A 22,228-nucleotide genomic window follows, 5' to 3' on the forward strand; every position below is an offset into this window, starting at 1 on the left:
TGAAAAATATTAACTGTAATACTGTCTCAACATTACATATAGTTTTCCAATTCTCCTACAGTTTGAATATGCAATTACAATTATCTTTAGTATTTGAATAATGATAGTTGAAATAATAATAGTAACAAAAAAATTTTTATGTTAAAATTGTTGACATAAAAAATCACTTTAAAGAGTAAATATCAGTTTGATATAAACTAATATTTACTCTTAGTTATAAACTGATAAATATAGTAAATATCAGTTTCCCATTAAACTATCATTCTGAATAGTGCAAGCAGATAGTTATTTTCAGATGCAGGTTGCAAAATTGCAAAACTGTAGAAAAGTTTAGATAGAATTGTTTAAAAATGAAAACGTACTTCCTTCACTTATAATAAATGAAGTATTAAAGACTTCAAAAGCTGAAATTTTCTTTGCTGTAAATGAAGTATTAAAAAGCAACTAATTATATCCGTAGTAAGAAATTTGTTCTTTAAAAAGAAATTAGCAGTGTATTCAGTTGTTTTGAACAAAAACAAACTAGAAAAAAGCTCAAGAACATTTAAAGAGTACCTACAATAAACTAACATAAATTTTAAGTGATCCTGTTTTTGCAATATTTTTAAAAAGGACACATCTTTCGTAATCTTTTTAATTTTTGTAATACTTTATGCCTATTAGTTTTTGTATCTTCTAAAATAAAAACAAATTGAGATGATACTTTTCAAAAAGAATTCTATCTTCTAATTTCTTTTATTTAAAAATAAATTGCCATTTATATATATATATATATATAAATAAAATAACTTTGTAGAATTTGAAAAATCATTATTTACCAGAAGGACTTTTTATTAAATTTTCTACTTTTTTTTGTTATGGTGGTTACATAACTTCAAAAGAATGCTTCAGCTGCAGACGATTTTATCATTATGTCATTATTAATTTATTAAAGATAAAATTTGAATATCTTTAAAAAAATAATGTAGACAATCTACCAAATTATTGGACTACAATTATACTAAGTAAATAATTAGATACAAATAATTACTTTGTATCTAATTATTAACTTAGTCTAATCATAGCCCGATAATTCAGCAGGTTGTCTGGCTTTAATCAAAAATCAGGTTTGCAAGTTGTTGTTTATATAAGAAAAATCTAATGGAGAATTTTCTGAATGTAAAAGATTTTATCTCAGTTGTTTATCTTAGTTACAAGAAAAATTAGTTTTTTTATAATCATCATCATTAGTGATTTAACAAAATATTTAATATTGAAATTTATGTAAAGAGTGAACATTATTAACTAATTATTTTGTGTCTATGATATTTTAACATTAAATGCATTCTGAGTCTATGTAAACAATTTAATTTTCTGTGATTGTACTGGAAATAGCCAAGTTAATTTATTTTCATAGAAAATAATTATGACTGCTGATATAATTATATTTCTTCTTACAGTTCACTAATTTTATTACTATAATTGGAATAAATTGTGATAACCAGATTACATTCTGTAAATAGAAGAAAAAATTGATCATATTTTAGTTTTCTCAATTCTTATATGCATTATTACTTGCAGCATTTTTAGTTATGTAATAATTTGTTATAATGAATGGTTGATGATATTGTTTTTAATATGGAAGATCCAAAATTTCTTACTCAAAGAAAGAATGTATGATTCAGATAGATCCACATTTTAAAAAAATGTTAGTATTAATTTAAGGAATATTCAAATGTGAATTTTTGATATATTAATTAATAAATTAGTTGTAAGAATATAATTGAAATCAACTACTTCCTGAATAAAATTCAGAGTTTCATTAATAGATAAGTTAATTGTATTCAGATCATTAACATTCCATACATTCTAATTAAGAACGAGTTCAGATTTCAGTCAGTATCAAATACTTTTCATTCCAAATTCTGATTTAATAGGCATTTTATACAGTTTTTACATTTGGATACTCTGTTTAGTCGCTTGCATGTATTTTTGTGTTTTTAAATGAAATTTCTGCGTTTTATTCCTAATTTTTTTTTAATTAAAAAAAGATGCATAACTTAAATCATTGAACTGTGTGATTTATTAGAAATTTCATTTCAAAGCATTTGTTACAATGTTTAGAATCTTGGAATTTTGCCTTCTTTTTTTTTCTTTTAGTTGAGCAACTGCCACATTTTAGTAAAAAGAAAATAGTTTAACTGGTAGTTAGATGTTTCAATAAGAATGTTAAGTTATATGAAAAATAGTATGCATTTTTTGTTTATTATAATTTTTATTCTCTTCCATAGTCTTTGATTTATCTGTTAAATTAATATTTGTTTTTCATTTAATTTTAATAACTGTATTGGCTTTCTGTAATGAAACAGCAAGCTAATATTCTTACTTTATTTTAATTAAATAACTATTACTTTAAGTTTTAAAAATTGTTTATTTATAAAATTAAAACTTAATAACTATTACTAACATAATCCATTTTACATGGTCAAAAACAATTTTTTATTATTAAAGCATGTTAAATGCCATACATATGTTGTGCATTGCTGTGTTATTTTTTAAATAAATACAATTTTAGAGTATTGTATTTTTAGATATACAAAAGATACCTTTCTTATGTGAAAGAAAATATATATAGTTATCATTAATCTATTATTTTCCACTAATAAATTAAACTGAAATTCATTAATTAATTTTCATTACATTTTATAGGTTAGTAATGATCAACAAGATCAGTCAACTCAGCAGCAACAGCAGCAAGGAATATCTTATTGGTCTCTTATTAAGGGTATTATTTTGCGAGCTGTTATTATCTATTTTGTAACCAGTTTTTTCCGAAGACCCCAGACCACTCAACAAGGAGGGCAAGTCCCCGAAGCTGCACGTCAAGGATCATCCAATCTTTTTCCTAATGGAACTTTAATGGTAATCATATTAATTTTTTTTAAGTTGAGCTTACTGATTTGTTTTCAAATACAATGGTGTCTCATATTTCAGATTTAATTCATTTTAGGAGGCCATTTGAACTCTGAATGTTGAATCAATTTTTCCCAGTAGAAATAATGGAAAGTGAATTAATCCATTCCTAGACCATAAATAATACTGTAAAGTACTATTTTTAGTATCTTAGGAAACCGACGCTAACTGCAGTCGGTAAAACTTCTGTTAACCTAACGGGTACTTTACGCAGATTCGAGATTAGTTTGCCAGGCCTGGGCTTTTAAGCGTGCACCGAAAAATTAGTAATAATAACGATAAATATCAAGTCAAATCAAAAAGTTCAAATATATTTAATTAGTAACTAGAATGTACTACGTACAAATGTCAATAATCCAAACAAAATTTATTAACGAAAATCAACAAGTCAACCCGACAATAAACTCAGCTACTTAGCTTAACTTAATATTAATTCCCCTTTGAAAATTTGACAAACCAAATACTTAGAAACTATGAACAAAATCTCTTACAAATTAGACGTCTATCCGTCACCTCACTATACGAAGAACCTATTTCCTCAATCCTTTCGATATTGTCAAATCGTCAATCGAATTCCTCTTTAACACCTTGGATCGTCCAATTATCAATCTGGACTTCTATCAGAAAATACTTCGCTTTCGAATTCACCTCGCTCTCAAAGTCGCCTCGATTTGGAAATTATCTCACCTCTTCGGTTAACGTACGGGTTTTATACTGTGAGGTGACGTCACACTTCAGCTGAGTTACTCCCCTTATTTACATACTTAGTTGCTAACATTAATTTTCTTTTCTGGCAGCTTTAAGTTTCTGACAAAGCTTATAAACCGTTTACAAAGTATTTATCATAATTTTCTGGGATGTTAAGACGGTTTATCAAGTATTTCTTTACTAGTGAGTGTGGGGACTCCCTCCTCCATTTTTTTTTCTGCGGACTGTTTACTTCCGCTGGGCAGCGCAAGTGCGCAAGATTTTTCCTACGGCGCTTATTTCTCCGTGAGTTGTTTTATCTTCTTTTTTTTCGTTACTAACAAGAGAGTGGTGGGGAACCTTCGTCCTAAATAAACATAAGCCCCAAACAAAATATAATAAAATAAAAATAACGCTTGGACTCAGTTCCTTACAATACTCATGTTGATAAACTTTAAATAGCAAATACACATAATGTAAGGTAAAAATAACACAACTAAATGCTCCAAATCAGTGTTTCCTGATCTGTGTCATCACACAGGTTTGGAACTCAGGTTGGACACACCTGAGTCACACTTGTGTCACAAGAATGCCTCAAGTGTGTTGCATAAATATTAAATACTTTTTAGAATTTTGAATAAGCTCTTTTTTAAAATTTCATTTCTTTCTCATCTTTTTACCACCAACTGACTGAAGAGAGGAGGCAGTTACTAAAATGCTAATTGTTGCAAAATTTGTGGCATCAGCCTACCCCTCCCCCTCACAAAAGTTGCATGTGTCTATGCTTATGCCAATGTACCAACTCTGGAGCTTCTACAAATGTTTCAGCTTATCATCTTAAAATCAATACTAGCACTTTACACATTGATTCAAGTATTCTTTTTATTTTTACAGTAAATTTGTAAAATTGTGAGTTTTTTTTTCCTTGGTAACTTCTCTATTTTGATCACAGGAATCTTATTAAATTTAAATAAACTATGTTGCTAATCCAAATAGGTTGTGAAACACTGCTCTAAATAATAAATTAAAATGTGAAAACAATAAATAAAATATGTAAATACTGTAGAATGAAATGAAAATTACATTAATTTACCTTAGTGATGAGTGGTGATATCCTGTTTAAGCACTTTGCTTGGCTTTCTCACAAATAATTCTGAGCACTATATCACCAGTCAGTTTTTATTTATGTACACTAGTAGATTTTTCCATTCAATCAATAACATGCAATCTTCTGGAGGTCAATATTGTCACAACTTTATCCACATTTGCTGCTTTTATTGCTTGCTTATTCTTAAGTATGGTGCACATTGTTGATTTTGGCATCTTAGACATGGCTGCCAGAACCCACACGTATTGTTTTCACGCTTCACAATAAGTTCCTTTTTGATCTTGCTTGTCAATACTACATCCTTTCTTTAAGCTTCATTGCTTCCATACTCTTCTTCGATGACATGGAAAATAGATAGTTTTACATATACATATATATGACCAAACACCAAAAATAAAATGAAAAAAGAATTGAAAAAACATAAGCATAATACGGTAAGTACATTTTTTCAGTGTGTGCAGTTCAAACATAGATGCATTATTTGAACTCTGGATTAAATTTTTCTAGAATTTAGCATTTGAGCTATGGAATGTTCAAATTATGAGATACCAGATACCACAGTATAAGTATTAATGTCCAAAAGCTGTATACTCTTAGTGAAGGATTACAAATGTTGCAATTTATACACAAGGTATGAATAACTTAGACAATCCTAAAAGATCAGTTTTTAATAGGAAAGGAAATTCTATTGCAACTTTGAAAAAGTTTTATTCTATTTTATCATTAGAAAAGTTATCAGATATTTAATGTAGTTGGTTGCTTCTAGATTGATGGAAAGAACAGAACTGGTTAAGAACAGTTATTACAGAATGATGAAAAGAAAATAAAATTTGAATAAATTTTATTTTTAATTATTAATTTTATTGCTAATATGTCAGCTTAACCTATTTTTAGGTCAAATTACATGGACTTTTAATAACTAGTAGAGTTATAGCTTATGAATAATCTGACTAGAAATTCAACTAATTGAATGTAGAGCTATGGTTTAGATTTATAAATAAGCAATATTTATCTTTTTTCAGATATCAGAATTTGATATGGCACTGGTTCAAAGAACTGAAATTAATTTTGAATACAGATGATTTTGAAATAATGCTGACATTGTAATAAACAGCAAATATTTAATTCTTTAACAACATTGAACTGATCTAGAACATAAATTATAATTTCATGAAATATTTGTAATATGAAATTATCAGAATATTTATATAATTCTAGACATCTCAGCTTCTGTTTAGTCTACTTTCTTGCTAATCATTTTAAACTGCATTGAAGAACGAGTTATCTTGAGCCATTTTAAAATTTATAGTCAAAATACTAAAAAATAGACTTGTATTTAAGTTAAAATTCATAAGATGAGATAAGAGTAATTAATTTTATATTTTGCTTCTTATCTATGAACAATTACTATTATCATATTTTAATATGTTTCATTGATGACAATGTTTAAAACAGTGTCTTGATGAAGTTCTTCCAATGAGTGTATTCAAGATGCCCTTTCAACAAGATTGTCATAGAACCAGGGAAATTATTGGAAAAAATATTTATATATTCTAATAGATGTCAAAAGAAGGAATATTTTTCTGATTAGGACAACTATATAAAGCAATTCAAAGAGATTAGATTGTAAGCAATAGACTCATTCAAGTTCTTAGAAAAATTGGAAGATAATAAATATAAATGCAATTCTGGGAATCACTACAAAGAAAAATAAGAATCAAATACAATTTATTGTGAAAATACTTTTAATTTGTCAACTTTCTACAACCAGTAATAAACTAAAAATAATTTTTGTTTTTAGTTTTTAATGAGTAAACATATACATGTAAAATATATCTATTAATACTGTTATAGGTTTCAATCTTAGAAGTTCATAGTGTAAAACATCTTGTCATTAGAACTTCCTTTCAAGATATATGACATAAAACCTTTTCATTCTTACAATATTTGCTGAAAATATAAGAGAGACTCAGCATTTATTTAAAATTTTCTCCTTTAAAAATTGTGAAAAATGTGTGTTGTCATTCAAGAAAATTTTTCAGTATTCAGTTCAGTATTTCTTATATCTAAATGAGCTTTTATAGTATACAACAACATAAAATTATCAATAATTATATTCTGATTGAAAAGACTCAAATGAGAATATATCTTGTTACTTTATATTTATTTTTTGATGCTGAATCATTGCATTTGTATCACTATTTTTAGACTTTCCTAAATATATATCTTACAATTCTTTTGTTTTGTGAAAGTTATTTTTTTTCTTTTTTGTATATTTAAGCTTATATGTTTTGTTCTTAATTAATAATTAATTAAATATGACTTATAAAAAAAATCCTGTTTTAATCCCTGATTATCTGAAGGTTAAAACAGAAATAACATATATTAGAGGTTACGGTTTTTAACAGATGATATAGCTTCTAACTTAGTCTATAATTTTAAACTCTTCAAGCACAAGCAGTTCTTTACTTAAGAACATTTTTACAAATGTTAAGTGTTTTTGATGTGTTTAGTTAATACCAGTCTGAATTATTTTAACAAAAAGCATGAACTTTATCTGGCAAAAGTCTATTATATGCTATTTCAGTGCATCTTACATGAGTTTTAAAATACTGTTACATTCTAATGTCTTATGTGTGAAACTGTATAATTAAATTTAAATGCATTTATGTGACAATTTTATACCTCTATATCATACTAATTATGTTTGTTTTCCTTTTTGTTGTGTAGTTTAATCAAAAACTTCATTCAGTACATTTTCTTGCTATATTTCTTTGTTTTGAATGAGTCAAAAATCCATTATTTGAAACTCTCCTCGGATACAGGTGATTTTGACCTCTTTGGGAATGAATAGAATACAGACATTGTGCTATACTTACAATGGTCTTTTAGCCAGTAAGTGTGTGGAAATGACTCTTCATTTTAACTTTATTTATTTCAAAAAATATGAATAAATTCTTAAAATAGTATTCATAATTTATATACATATTTATTTGTTTAATGTAAACACTAAAAGTTGTAGATTCTCAAAAAATATATTACATTTTAAGAGTTAAAAAAGATAGAGAATGAGAAAGAAAGATACTGAACAAAAAAATTGATTTTATTTTAAAATCAATTTGTTTTTTATAAAATTATGATTAAAAATATGTATAAAATAATGAATTTATATAGTTTTCTTTCAAATATGATTATAAGAAAATTAACATGTCTTATTCAAAAATTCCTTATAAGAATGATCAAATATAAGTACAAGCATCCAGAAAGTAATATCTGTTTGCTCTTAGATGATAATAAGAGTAACAGTTATCAAGCAGGCAAGGTCCTCAGTCACATGTATTCTTTGCTCAAAGTAATTTGTGTTGATCAAGTGCATTGAAGAGGAGTTGTCTTGTTAAAATGACAACAGAAATTAACAATCCCAACAGCATAAAAAGTGCATGCTGCTGCTGTTCGGTTTCTGAATACTGAAAATTTATTGTTGCATGTTTTCTAATGGTGTTGTGTGGTGTAGCATGTTGTTTAAGGGTTTGTGCTCTTCCACAATGATGCACATCTTCACATAACTTAGCAAGCCACACATTTGCTTCAACATTTCAAATAGGATGTTCTGCATCATTTTGTCTACAGTCCAGACTTCATTCTCAGTGACTATCATCTCTTTGGGAGATTGAAGGATTTTCTGGATGGAAAATGATGATGATGAAAAGACGAAGTCATGCAATGGTTAAAGGTTTGATGATGATGGCATTTGAAAATTGGTCATAAGATATGAGAAGTGCTTAAACAATGGCAGTGGTTATGTGAAAAAATGACTAAATTCATACATAATGTTATGGAAAATAAATTTGATTTGTTTTGTGATTATGGGCAAATGGATTACTTTCTAGACAATCCTCATAGAACTTGTGAGGAGTTTGCCAATGTTACAAATGAGACTTCACATTGCTGCAAGCTACAGCACAATGGCCAGCTCACAAGCATTGCAAAGTTTAACTTGTAGCATTAGTAAACTCTCTATTTCTTACAACTTTTATTTGATCACCTGGCATTATGATAGGTAATGATATGTCAGATTTACAATAATTTCGATATTTGTTTGATTAAATACAGTTTTATTATATTTTACTTAAAATTTCATTTTTCTTTTTTGTTTTACTTGGTAAACATTTTATCATTTCTTAAAAACAAAAATCAAAATTCTTTATTGTATTTTGTATATTTTTCCTAAATTTAATATTTCTAAACTAAATTTAGTATCTTCTAAATTTTATATAAATTTTGGTGGTTTGTCTAAAATAATTTTTTATATAGCTGAAGCATTAATTTAAGAAATAAATATACAGTAGAGCATCGATTATCCGACTCACTTGGGCACTGGGGTTGGTCAGATAACTGAAAAAACGGATAACCAAAAAGTATGAAAAAATACATTTTTAGTATATTCCATGTAATTAGTATATTAATATATTGCTATTAACCTACTTTGTGTTGAATTTTCATCGATGATAAGCCTAACAAAATTTTTTTTTTCAAATAATGATCATCGCTATTGTATTGTTAAAAATTATTTCTTTATTTTGCACAAAATAAATTCAAAAATAAAGACAAAATAGAAAATTAAGCCTGGTTTAAATACCGGCTTCCCTTTAATGGTCGAGCCAGTGTTGCCAGCTAAAACATGCAGAAATTTAACAAAATAATATTAAAGTAGTCAAGACATAGCCAAATATTGTAGCGCCACATCACTAGTGGACATTTGAATTTGCCGACTAGAATGCGGTCGGTTAACCGGTGTGTCGGTTGATTGGGGGTCGGATAATCGATGCTCTACTGTATTACGATAGACTTTCATTAATCTGGTCATTCATTGCACAGAGGGTTGCCAGATTACCAAGAGTATATAAGGCTAGTATACTGTAACACATACTGACATACTGTAATCTGTCACCCTTTGATACTAGATCTGTTTAGAGGCAGAGGGCAAATAATGCAGTACACAGAAATGAAACCCAAATAAAAAGGAAATAGGATGTGTGACATGACTAATATTTTCATGGGAATGGAAGTGTATAGGCAATTGCATTGGAGAATATGACAGATAATTGAGAAGCCAGATTAGTGAGAGTCCACTGTATTAACTATAGTTAAATTACAAAATAATTTTTTCTCTCTTGATGTAATGTAGTTAATCCTTAACTAAATTATTTAGTTACCATAATTTTGAGTGGATAATTCATGGGTTGGTTATTTGAAATGTGTAGGTTATATGTCAATTTTAAATGCCAGTCATGAGTTAGTTTATTCACACTACAATGTATGACCAGCAAGCAACTTGACTCACTGGACCAACAATTATCTATTTATACATTTGCAAGAAATGATACTAAGTGTTATTCTCCATTGTTTTTGCAACCTTGATCTATTTCAATAGATTAAGATTTAATTTTTTAGTATATATTTGGAATTAAGATACAGATTAATTTTCAGCTGATACAAGAAACAAAAGACAATTTAATTTTAATAATTGATGATAACATTTTGTTTAACTTTTTTCAAGTTTGTTTTATTATTACAACTGGACAAAGGAAATTAGCCATAAAATAAAAATGCTAAATCATATTTAATTGTTTTACACATAATTTACATAATCAGGACAGTTCATTTAACTTGCAATTGAATTATGAATATCATTATGAGCAGTGAGTGAATTTCTCTGTATTTTAGAGGAATTTCTCAGTAGTCACTTCCCTGTTAAGGCTAAGTATTGTATCATACACATGAGGCATCTTCAGATGTGCGTCAGTAAAGACAAAACATAAGCACATGCTTGGGTGTGTATACCACTGTAGTAAGCTGTCATTTTGGCAAATACATGTTCAGATTGAAAATTAAATAATAATTTAAATTTTGTACAAATGCTAGTTTAATTAATGTAAAATAGATTTCTACATTACATAGTTTAAAAAGTAAAAGAAATAAGTAATGTAGTTTAGATATTAGTAGTTATAATAGTAATTTAGTCTTGATTTTGTTAATTATTATTTTGGATTAAATTTAATAATTATTTTATATTAATTATTAATAGTTAACCAAACTACAGTCTAGATAACCCAGAAATTAATATGATTATTATAGAATGTTGGACTTGGTTGTTTATGTATAGCTACAATGATTTGTTAACAGAAATGAAATGGAAAAGCAATATTTTAATGCTTGAGATGGAAACTTCTGTGTACTGCTAATTATCTTGCTTTCAAAAACTCCTGGAGGCATAGGGATATACGTAGGATGGGTTGTACAATAGCTTTTATTTTTGCTCTTTCAGTTTTCTGTAGGTTATACATTGTCATGGTTATCTGCCCGAAATTACAGTGATCGTCGTGTATGCAAAACTTAACATTTTTGATATATTTAAGCAAATAAACAAAAAAATAGCCTATTTTTATAATTTTTACTAACACTAGTAATTTATAATAATTAAACTTTTTTTTCTTAATAGGATCTCTATTTATTTGTTTCCGAACATGAAGAATTTAATGAATTTAACAATTCAGATTTATTAAAATGGTATCAGCCCGACTTAATATATGGTGATTGGTATGGTGGACCAGAAGGAAATGGAATTTATACAGTTGACGTAGATATTCTTGCAACTGAAGTAAGTAGGCTTAAATTAACTTTAATCTATGATATACAATTAAATTATCATTTTATTGTGTGCAATAAATTTAGGAAACATATGTTGATTTAAAATAATGCTTTGATTCTGTAACTGAATTCTGAATTTTTATGTAATGTTTAATGTGTTTATTATGTGTTTCTTTAATGATAATTTAGATAAACTATCAGTGATTTTATCGATACAATTTACTATCTTCAATACATCAATATTTAAGTTTAAATAGGTCAGTTTGTTTAAATGTTAAATCCACTATACGCTGAACTTTAAAAATGACAAGAGAAATGTAAACATAAGGAAAAATGTAATTCAATATTGTTATAAACAAAAATAATAGTAAATTGGCACTATTTATTATTATTTTTTTTATACATATATATACTTGTAGAATTTTATTTTTCTTGGAGGAAAAATACCTACAATGAATAAATTAGCTGTTTCAATAATGTAAATATGCAGTTACTTAAAAGCAATCAACTAAATACTAAGCTTTGTCTTTGGTTGTTATTAATTTTTTATATTTTACTAGAAAAAAATGCACTAAATTATAAAAATTAAAGATAACATTTTAAGTATTATATTTTACAAGATAAAAGATACAATTTTTTGTTTAAAGAAAAGACACCAAAATATCTCCCTCTGTCTTACATCTGAATCTTCCAAAGGTATATCCCAAATGGCCTTCATTAAGGCTGCAGGTACCCTCTTTGCTTACCCTAACTCATGAATGTAAATGTTGTTATTAAACTTGTTTTTTTTTAGATAAATCTTTTTTTCATGTACAGTAGAGCGTCGTTTATCCGAAAGCCGATCAGCTGAAACGTCTGTTAACCAAAAGCTTTCCAGTCGGACTGTGTCATACTGAATCGAATGTTTTTGATACTAGATTAACTTCTAAAGTATAATTTTTTGTTTTTATATTTTTCAATACATTTATTTTGTTTGTACAAAATAAAGAAATAATTTTTAACGATACATTAGCCTCGATTACTATTATAAAAATTTTTGTTAGGCTTAAAATCGACGAAAATTCAACATGAAGTGACACGCAACAGAGAAAAATTTCAACATCAGATAGGTTAATATATTTTTTCGTAAATAATTGGTTATCCGAAAAATCAGTTATCCGAACAACCCCAGTCTCCAATTGATTCAGATAAATGACGCTCTACTGTATTTATGTAGACCGTATTAATTAATGATAAACTGTAAAGGATTTATTTACTACTACTACTATTTTTCTCTGAAAAATAAAAGTGTGTGTTTTAAGTTAACTTTTCCTCAACAGAATACAGTAAAAGAAAAAATTGGGTCTGGGTGCCAAAGGCATGGTATGGTTTAAATGTGTTAAATACTTTTACCTAAATATTTTGTGATGAAATGGGGTGCATCTTATATGCCGTAAGATATGGCAAATGCAAAATTTTGTTTATTTGCTGCTTTAAACAAATGCAGTAGCTATTTACTGTGCTATGTTCTGCTAGGAATTTATATTTTGTTCTAATTTTGGTTTGTATCATAAGTTACATATTCTATCCTACAGAATAAGAACACAAAACATATTTTTCATAAAATGTATTGATTTATCAGACGTAAATACAGAAAGAAACTTTTCAAAATGAAAGAAAAGAGTGTTATACGACAGAAGACCAACATATCCAGAAATTGCATAACCAATCCACAAGAAGAAAGGAAATGCAGTGATCCATCTCCTTGTAGTTAAGGGGTATATACTAATTTAATGAGTGGACACAGTCTTGAGTGGTAGTAGATAGTAGCTTTGAGTTTAGTATTTGTGTCATCTAGTCCAGCAGTTGCCAATTGGTGGTCCCACTAATGGTCTGAAAGAAAATTTTGGTTGTCCGTGGAGAAATTTGGACATTGATCAACTCAAGTTTATGTGAAGTATTATGAAAGAAATGCAAAATGCTTGGTTGCTTTTTCTCACTCATTGGAGGGTTTTTTATTTGAATCTAAAACCAAACACAAAATGAATGTTATTAATAAATAATGTGAGTATGATTGTCCTCTTTGCAGAAAAGAGTCAAGAATTTATGAACTTATATCAAACAAGAAGCAACAAACTTCACACTAATTTGTTGTAATTAAACAAGTGAATTTCATATTATTAAAGTAAAAATGGAACTTTTTTGATCATTATTCTATAGATGTTTGTATCATTTAAAAACATCCATGGTAGTGCTCTATGGAATTTTCAAAATTGTGATTTTAATGGTCCTTAAGGTCAGAAAGGTTGGCAACCAATGATCTACTCAATGATGGTGTGTGGTGTATTTTCCTAAGAAAATTAAATAAAGTTTGTTTTGGTAACTTTTTATTCTGTTTTTTTTCTATTCTTGAAAAAACCAATCATTTTTGTGCAGTTTTTATGTTAACAAGCATTAATTGCTCACTTTAACTTGTCCTAGTTCTGATGAAACCCACATGCAATATTTTTACCAAGCAACTATTATTATCAGACTTCTGTAAAATTTAAGAAGTATAACAATCAAAGAACCAATATTTGTAGTAATCATATATATAGAAGAAACACTAAATTAAAAAATTGAAGTGTCTTCATATTTTGTTCTTATTTGCACATTTGGGATCCACAATAGTTTGAGGGCTTTGACCGAGTTGAAACAAGTGAGAACCTCAAGGTAAAGTTGGCTCTATCGAAGCCCTCATTAGACTATTGTTGGATCCCAAGTGTGTGAAGGATGAAATATGAAAACATTCATTTTCTAACTGTTTTTCTACATATATTGTTATGTACTGTCTTGGTAATTTATTTATACAAGTATTTCCTTTATAACACCATATAGTATATTTTAGAGAAATTTGTAGTATTTTATGAGGATGTATTTGCAGTAACTAATTGTGAGAACCGAGGGGCTGCAAGCTCGATCCTGCTTACTGGCAACAGAATGGATCAACGTCAATGGATGGCGATAAATCGAGTGAGAGGGTTAGCAAGGTCATGATAAGGTGTCAGCCGTACTCAAGGATGACATGCATTGAACATAAAACAAATTTAATAAACAAATAAAATTACACAGAGTACAAAAATGGGATACAATGTAGGTTAAATGATTAATAACTCTATTAGCACTACATTGATTCATGCGGTCTCGTCAACACTTCTTTGCGGGTTTCGCGGTCCGGCCGGATTAGATTTCCATATCAGGAGTTAATATTAATCTAACTTATAAACTATTTGGGCAGAGAGTTTCTAATATAATCTAGGCAAATACCTCTTTACCCATGGCGATCACGTCTCGAGCAGTGCTTTCGGTAAGGTCATTGAAGGAGTGTCCGAATGGAGTCATCTGCCTAGAGGTTTCCTTTGGATGATTGCCCGGCGGCTTGGGTGCGACCCCTTTTTATACACGTTTTGCCAGGGAACTATTGGGAGGAATTCTGATGCAACTCATGATGTAATGTGTTCTAAGTTTGCTTTAGGTCTGGGTGTTGCGGATACAAACTGTCAAGAGTCGGATGTGTCGATGAATTATTGACACTTTCTATCCGGCATTGTTACTCATCTTACTTCAAAATCGAGATAACAACTGTCAAACATACTAAATTAATTGCTGGTAGTGACTAAAGTCAGGGGTTATATGGAAACCTTAGTAATAATTGTTTAAATTGGAGAGGCATTTAATCAGTCTTATCTGTTAAGAAATCGGCAGAAATAGGATGTGTGTGGGTTTCTCCATTGACCTTTTCCTCTCCATTTCAAAATCCTATGAACATAATTCTTAATTATTTAATTACTTTCATTCCTCCCCTCTCAGAATGTCAATTATACATAATTGTCTACTTTTTGAAGTTCTGTTTCTACCATAGAAAGTTATCAAGAATTCAAAAATTGTCATTTGAATATTATTTTAAAAAATCTTAAAGATATCTGTTGTTTTCATAATTTATAATACATAAATTCTGCTTATTTATACTTTTCATGCTTTTAAAACTTTTAGCAAAAGAATTGCAGGTAACATCTTACTTTAATGTATAAAAATGGGCACTTGTTAATAACCCAGTTACAATTAATGCTAAATATTAATTGTAATTAAGTTCAACTGATCTCAGTACATAAAAAATTCAATGTTTATCATTATTATTTTGGATAAAAACAGAATCAGTAATTATGAAATGCTTTATTTTAGTTAAAAAGAAATATTTTTACTATTTTAACTAAATACAAAATACTTTATATGTAATTATCAAAATTTGAAAAATTTGTGCAAATAATTTTTTAAATTAAATATAAAACATTTACTTTTAATTTTTTTGTAGAATGTAAAAAATAATGGGAGTCTTTGGATGCATTTATTCATTACTAAAAGTGGAAAGTCACCAAATCCTGCTGATAAAGGAAGATTTTCAAGGAAATATACCATTTATAAAAAGAAACGTAAGAACGTGACTAATTTTTATTACAATTTGCTTTGAATTAATATTTTTTTAAATCTAGCAACAAGTTCTTTCCAAAATACGGCGACTTTCCTGGCAAGGTTTGGTGGTGATATTTGATATTTTATTAAAAGGTTTTTTATGTTTTTAATTATCTCCCTCATGCCCTTGATTGTTAACCACCAAAATTTAATAGCATCAATCCCCTAGTACACTCATCTCCCTGCAAAATTTCAGAAATTTTCGACCAAAAGTACAGGAATTATTAAGCTTCAAAGAGGGTGAACAAAATTGTGCCCCATACGCACAAACACTCACTAACGTCCATACATACAGAAAAAAACCCTCAAATTTTTTTTGCATTTCTTAGCATTTTAAGGTGTCCTGAGTCTAAAAATGTAAAAATTTTTGGGAGGTCATTTTCTCTGTTACATATAACGGCCAGGAAAGTAAAAATTACAGAATAAAGAAGAAATAACTAATTTTATATGTTAAACTTATAAAATCCATTGAAAAGTAATACAGTGGAACCTCGCTTAACAAGCATAATTTGTTCCAGAGTCTTAGTTGTAATGCAAAACATTCGTTAAGCAAAACAATTTTTCTCGTGGAAATTAATGTAAAATACGATAATGCATTCCACGCCGAAAAAATGCTCAAATGTTTTATGTATAACATTTATTCAAAAAAAAAATTGTACAATATAGCGTGAATGTTAAGGAGCGTGAATCATCATCATCATCTTTTCTTTTAGCGCAGAATGAACCATCCTGGAATGAGAATCCGATTTGCAGAAACAAACAAAAAATCACAGCTAATATGTTTGATAAACACTCCAAATGATATGCCAAATTTTTGGGTTATGTAAAGGCTATAATTAAATATTAGAAATTAATTAATTTTACTAGAGGTAGGCAGTTATGTTTCCATCTCATATTAAATCTAATAATTATAAATAGTTAATTTATAATTTAGACATTTCTAAACTTTAATTTGGAATTGGTCGTTAAATTTAATGACCCAAGAACTTGGCATATCGTTTGGCATGTTAATTATATAACTGGCTATGTTTATTGATGTTTATAAGTAATATTTGTGAACACAAGTTTGGAAAAATGTGTGATCACAAGCGACACTAAGATGCTAGCGGAACAAGTGCTAAACACAGACTGATGGCGCATGCCGCCTGTGCACAATTCGGAATTTCCCCTCTCCTCATCACTTGTTATGCGAAACATTGCTCATTAAGCGAGGCAAATTTTTACAATTTGTTATGCTCATTATGCAAAATACTTGTTGTGCTAGGTGCTCATTAAGCGAGGTTCCACTGTATTACAATATACAGTTTAAAATGAATAATTTTCTAAAAACATATGGTTCTCATTTTGAAAACATTGTATTTACATTTTTACAAGATAAATATTATATTAAAAAATGAAACCTGAATTCAGAAATACTAAAATATTTGTAGATACAATGAAAAAGTTTTTCTAGAGTATTCACAATATTACTTTTATACCATTCTGTGTTCTGGTTTTAATTATTTATGCAAAGATCTGTTTTAAACTGAACTATAACCAGAGAGACTTTTAACAATTTTACATACAGTTTAACCCATTTATAACGTCATCCATGGGACCGGCAATTTTTTGATGTTATAACCGAGCATCGTTATCTGCTGGGTCATAATTTCAGTCCGATAAAATGTACCAAGAATCTATTATAAACTTCATTCTAATTTTACATCATATGTTTTATCGTAAAATTATTTCTTAATGGTAATTCAGTATACTGTATCTATTATGATAGTAATAATTTATTATCGTATGTTTAAATAAACTTTATTTACATCGATGTAATTAAAATTTTCAAAAATTACATTTTATAACAAATTTCTATTTGTCTTAAGTTTCAATAATGGCGCAACTTCTGGCTTTGAGAATAATGTTGAATCAAAAGGCAACAAAAGGTTAAATTAATGTGTGCCAATTAAAAATAATTCAATTATTTCTTTATAAACTATTTGATATAATATGTTATATTAAAAATAATAGAATATATAACAATTTAGCATAAAGTAATTTAAAAATGAGCACGTAATAACCGATCGTCATATCGTTTAAAAGTGGCAAATTTTACCCCACCGAAGTCAGTGGAAAGAACACCACCCACAGTCGTTCTAGGAAAGTGAACTCTGACCCTAGGACTGAACACGTAGTATTTTTTTTGTTAAATAAAATTTGGGAGTGCTTCAAATATGACGTTAAAACAGGGTTTTATATCATTATAACTGGGTTTTTTAACATTATCTAGTATAGTAAAATCGTGGAACCAATAAAAATTTGACATTATATTAGGGTTGTCATTATATGCGATGACGTTATAATCGGGTTAAACTGTACTTAGGCAGAGAGAAACCTAATGAAGATCAACTTTTTAGTATTGTGTTAGAGTATGAAAGGAACAATGTGAAGACTTTCAGAATATATTTTTATTCATTGTATCTTTTAATTACAAGAAATAATAATAACACACTAGATTTTAATATGATTTGATACAGAAAATTTATAAGGAATGAATAAATTAATTCTGAAATTGTGTTGGTATTTCTAGAACTTTTTATCAAAATATTTTCATTTTTTTTGCCCCCCTGCAAATACTAAACAGTTTTACTGAAAAGTATACAAACTATATATTTCTCAATACAACTGTTTGTTGGTATTTACAGAATTTATTTGGGTTAGAATATTGTGCAAGATATTATATATATTATAAAAGCCTTTATCATCAAAAAATTTTCAAATGACAGTAAAATCAAAGCTTTAAATCTCTTTGCAAACTAACTTGTTTTATCCTGTTTTTGGCTTAGATTTGGTATTCTATTCTGTTATATTTTATTCATTTATATAATGGCTATCTAGTGAATACATTATGTATAATTATATAAATAAATTTTTGTGAAATTTTGTAAGAATGATAATTTTTAATCACAAATAATTTTAACACTCTTTTTGTATATATATATATATATATGTATATATATATATATATATATATATATATACTAGCTGACCCGGCTACCCGTTGTTGTGGCTCAAAATGCATCTATTATAAATGTATAACACTTCCCCGTGGAGGGAATTTCAAAAAATCCCTTCTTAGTGTACATTCTCTTGACGTACCCTATTAAAACGCAATCAAAAACGCATCTAAAATAGTATAATAGAAGCCGAATTCTTCACAGTAAGCCTTAATCCTGTCCCTCTCCCCCACAAGGAAATATCGAAAAATCCCTTTTTAGTGTATATTCTGTTGACGTAACCTATTAAAACGCAATTAAAAACGCAAAAAACCGCATGTAAAATAGTATAACAGAAGCCAAGTTCTTCACGGTAAGCCTTAATCCCGTCCATCTCCCCCCAGTAGGGGGAATTTCGACACGTATATTATATAAAAACACGTGTATATTCGAATGCAACGTTGTGTCAAAATTTCAACGGTAGGAACGAACAAACGTTATATTTTATTTATATAGATAGATAGAAAATGATCTGCTTTAGTCCATTCTCACAGAAAAACATAATGCCTCACAGAAAAGCAAACTTAGGTCGTCGGAAGTTAGCGCCATCTGTTGGACATAAAAGCCTTAATCTATATATAAATATATTTTTGAAAGGGGGAAATGGTGTAGGGGTATGAAAAATAGATAGTAGCCAATTCTCAGACCTACTGAGTATGCATATAAAATTTGGTAAAAATCGGTAAAGCCGTTTCGGAGGAGTAAGGTAACTAACATTGTGACACGAGAATTTTAGTATATATATATATATATAATAGTTTGTTAAATATCAATGGTTGTAGATTTTGCAATTGAGAGAGAAAAAATGTTTGATTCTCTTAATTGTATTATGAAAAATGTTTAATTAATCTTCTGTATAATTAAACTATTACTTCACATGATAATGATTTAATCATAAATTCTTTAAATTTCAGTTGATTAAATAAACATTCATTTATTGCTCATAAATAATATTTTAGATAAAGTGAATGCACTTTTATGTATCAATATGCATTAAGTATTTAATATATATTTTATAGTGAATGGAATTTAAATATTTTAAACAGGTTTGAACAAGTTCAAGAAACTCCGCTATCATCGTACTCAAAATTTGTTGACTGGACAAACTTCTGCTACTCCAGAAATGATTAAGGTAAATTATTTAAATGTTGTAAATGATTATGTAAATGTTGACAAGACTTCATTTTTCTATAAAAATATGTTTTATAATATAAAATTTTTGAACAATATGTATATCTATTTTACTGTGCTTTATATTCGTAATTCATCTTTCTGAAGCAAATTTCTATTGTGATTTAAAATAATATTTCAATCATAATTTGAGAATCCTCTTTAATTTACATAATTATTGTGGGAAATAGATTTATGTTGCAATATCAATTTCATATAAACAGTCAATATTTTCAGTATAGATTTTTTTTTTAAGTACGAAATTGTTTAATGTAATTTTATTGGGTTTTATGCGATCTTGATGATTGAAACAAATAATACGAGAGTAATCCTAAAAGTAAGGTCTCCAAGCGCTAAAGACTCAGGGACACTGTTCTTGCAGTTGTTGGTAACACTGTTGTGTTTGTTGTTCTTTCACTCCCAAACAAGCTTGCACGCACCTCACTGAGATGCTTAGTCTTAATTTGGCAGCCGTTTGTAATGGAACTGTTGTTTGGCACTATCGCCAAGTGCAAACTTCACACAGTTATTCAGTTTTTAAACACAAAAGGTTTTAAACCAATTGAAATTCATCGCCAATTGACAGAAGTGTATGGATGTCAAAAATGTCTGCAAGTGGTGTAGGGAGTTTTCAGCTGGTCGTACTGAAATTCACAACAATGAAAGAAGTGGGAGAGCATCAATTTCCGATGAGACAGTTGCGGAAGTTGAGCAAACCATGCATGAAGATCGGCGGATCACTCTGGATGATCTCTGTATTTTGGTTCCTGGGGTTTCCTGAAGCACCATTCATAGACCTTACTTTTGGAATTACCCTTGTATATTATTTAGTTAAAATGATTTTAAATATTAATATGTATAATAGTAAATTAGAATGAAAAAGTTCTATAAAATATTCCTTAGTAAAAGACAAACAAATAAATTATCTTCACAATTATACTTTATTATTATACCTCAGAAAACACATGCCACAACAATCTGTGGCATGTGTTCCCTGAGGTATAAATTCTTGATTTTTGTGCTTTTCTGTTAACATTTGGAAAATGTAATTTATTTATTATTTATATATATGTATATAATTTTAAAAATTTTACTTATATAAACTTCAATGACTTAAAATTTATCTCCCTAAATTTTTATTTAAAAAATGGAAAATTATTTTATGTAACTGATTAAAAGATTAAAAAAAAAGGTATAATTTCATGTTGTTGTTGTTTTTTTTTTCTTTTACTTATAATTTCATTTTGAGAAATTTACAGGATATATTTATTTTGATAGAAATTTTTAAAGCATTAAAAGTTATTTTTTATTGCAGAAAGCAGAAGACAGTACAGTAGAAATACTATCACATTGGCATCCAAATTTGACATTGAATATTATTGATGATCATACACCATGGGTTCAAGGACATGTTCCACCACCATTAGATGAATGTATGTTAATTACATTAGTTATTTGAACTAAAAATAATTTATTTTAAATAATGAGCTATATTCATCTATCTTCTCCTATTATTCAAAGAAAATCAGTTTTTTTATTTTAAAGAAGTACTTAACTTTAATTAAATTAACATTAAAGATTAATAATATATTTTATTTGAACAATATTAATTTATTTTAATGCAACAGTGATAAGTTGTGTATGTCTCTATATATGACAGGGTGTCCCAAAAGTCTCTATACATTGACACAAATCAAGCTTACCAGTGGCTGAATAAATAAAATCGTTGAACATTGGGAGTTGGTCATTGGTTCGTGCCTGACCAATGGGCTGGCCACCATACAATTCTGGCATTACATTAGTTGAAAGAGGGGGACTCCTGGTATCACTCAGAGGTATGACCAGGAGGAAAAAGGAGATGAAAGAAGAGGGAGAAGTAAGATTAGGAGATGAAAGTGGGTCAGCATAAAGATGAGAACTTGAGTGCCTGCATTGCAATAATTGAAATAAACAGTATACAAAACATTGAAAAACATACATGAGAATAATACAAAACATATACAAATGGGTGGCACGACAATTAAGTTGTTAACAAAAGCAAAGTGATTACATAAAATAAACTATAGGATAACATACAAAAACAGGGTAACATGAAGAAAAGTACATTGAAAATATTGAAGATCATGACAAACAT

At 28.2% G+C, this 22,228-nt stretch overlaps 1 protein-coding gene across 1 annotated transcript in view; it reads left to right on the forward strand.

Annotated features, from left to right (window-relative positions):
• LOC136983674 (putative lipid scramblase CLPTM1) overlaps positions 1-22,228 on the forward strand; it is a 38,427-nt gene that overhangs the window by 4,465 nt on the left and 11,734 nt on the right. Inside the window, exons 2-6 of the mRNA XM_067280485.1 lie at positions 2,689-2,901; positions 11,250-11,408; positions 15,729-15,846; positions 19,971-20,056; positions 21,410-21,527. Of these exons, the coding sequence (XP_067136586.1) occupies positions 2,689-2,901; positions 11,250-11,408; positions 15,729-15,846; positions 19,971-20,056; positions 21,410-21,527 (694 nt within the window). The remainder of the gene's footprint in view (positions 1-2,688; positions 2,902-11,249; positions 11,409-15,728; positions 15,847-19,970; positions 20,057-21,409; positions 21,528-22,228) is intronic.

The sequence above is a fragment of the Centruroides vittatus genome, unplaced genomic scaffold (genome assembly GCF_030686945.1).
Source record: "Centruroides vittatus isolate TY-2023 unplaced genomic scaffold, ASM3068694v2 contig_884, whole genome shotgun sequence".
Taxonomy (NCBI): Eukaryota; Metazoa; Arthropoda; class Arachnida; order Scorpiones; family Buthidae; genus Centruroides; species Centruroides vittatus.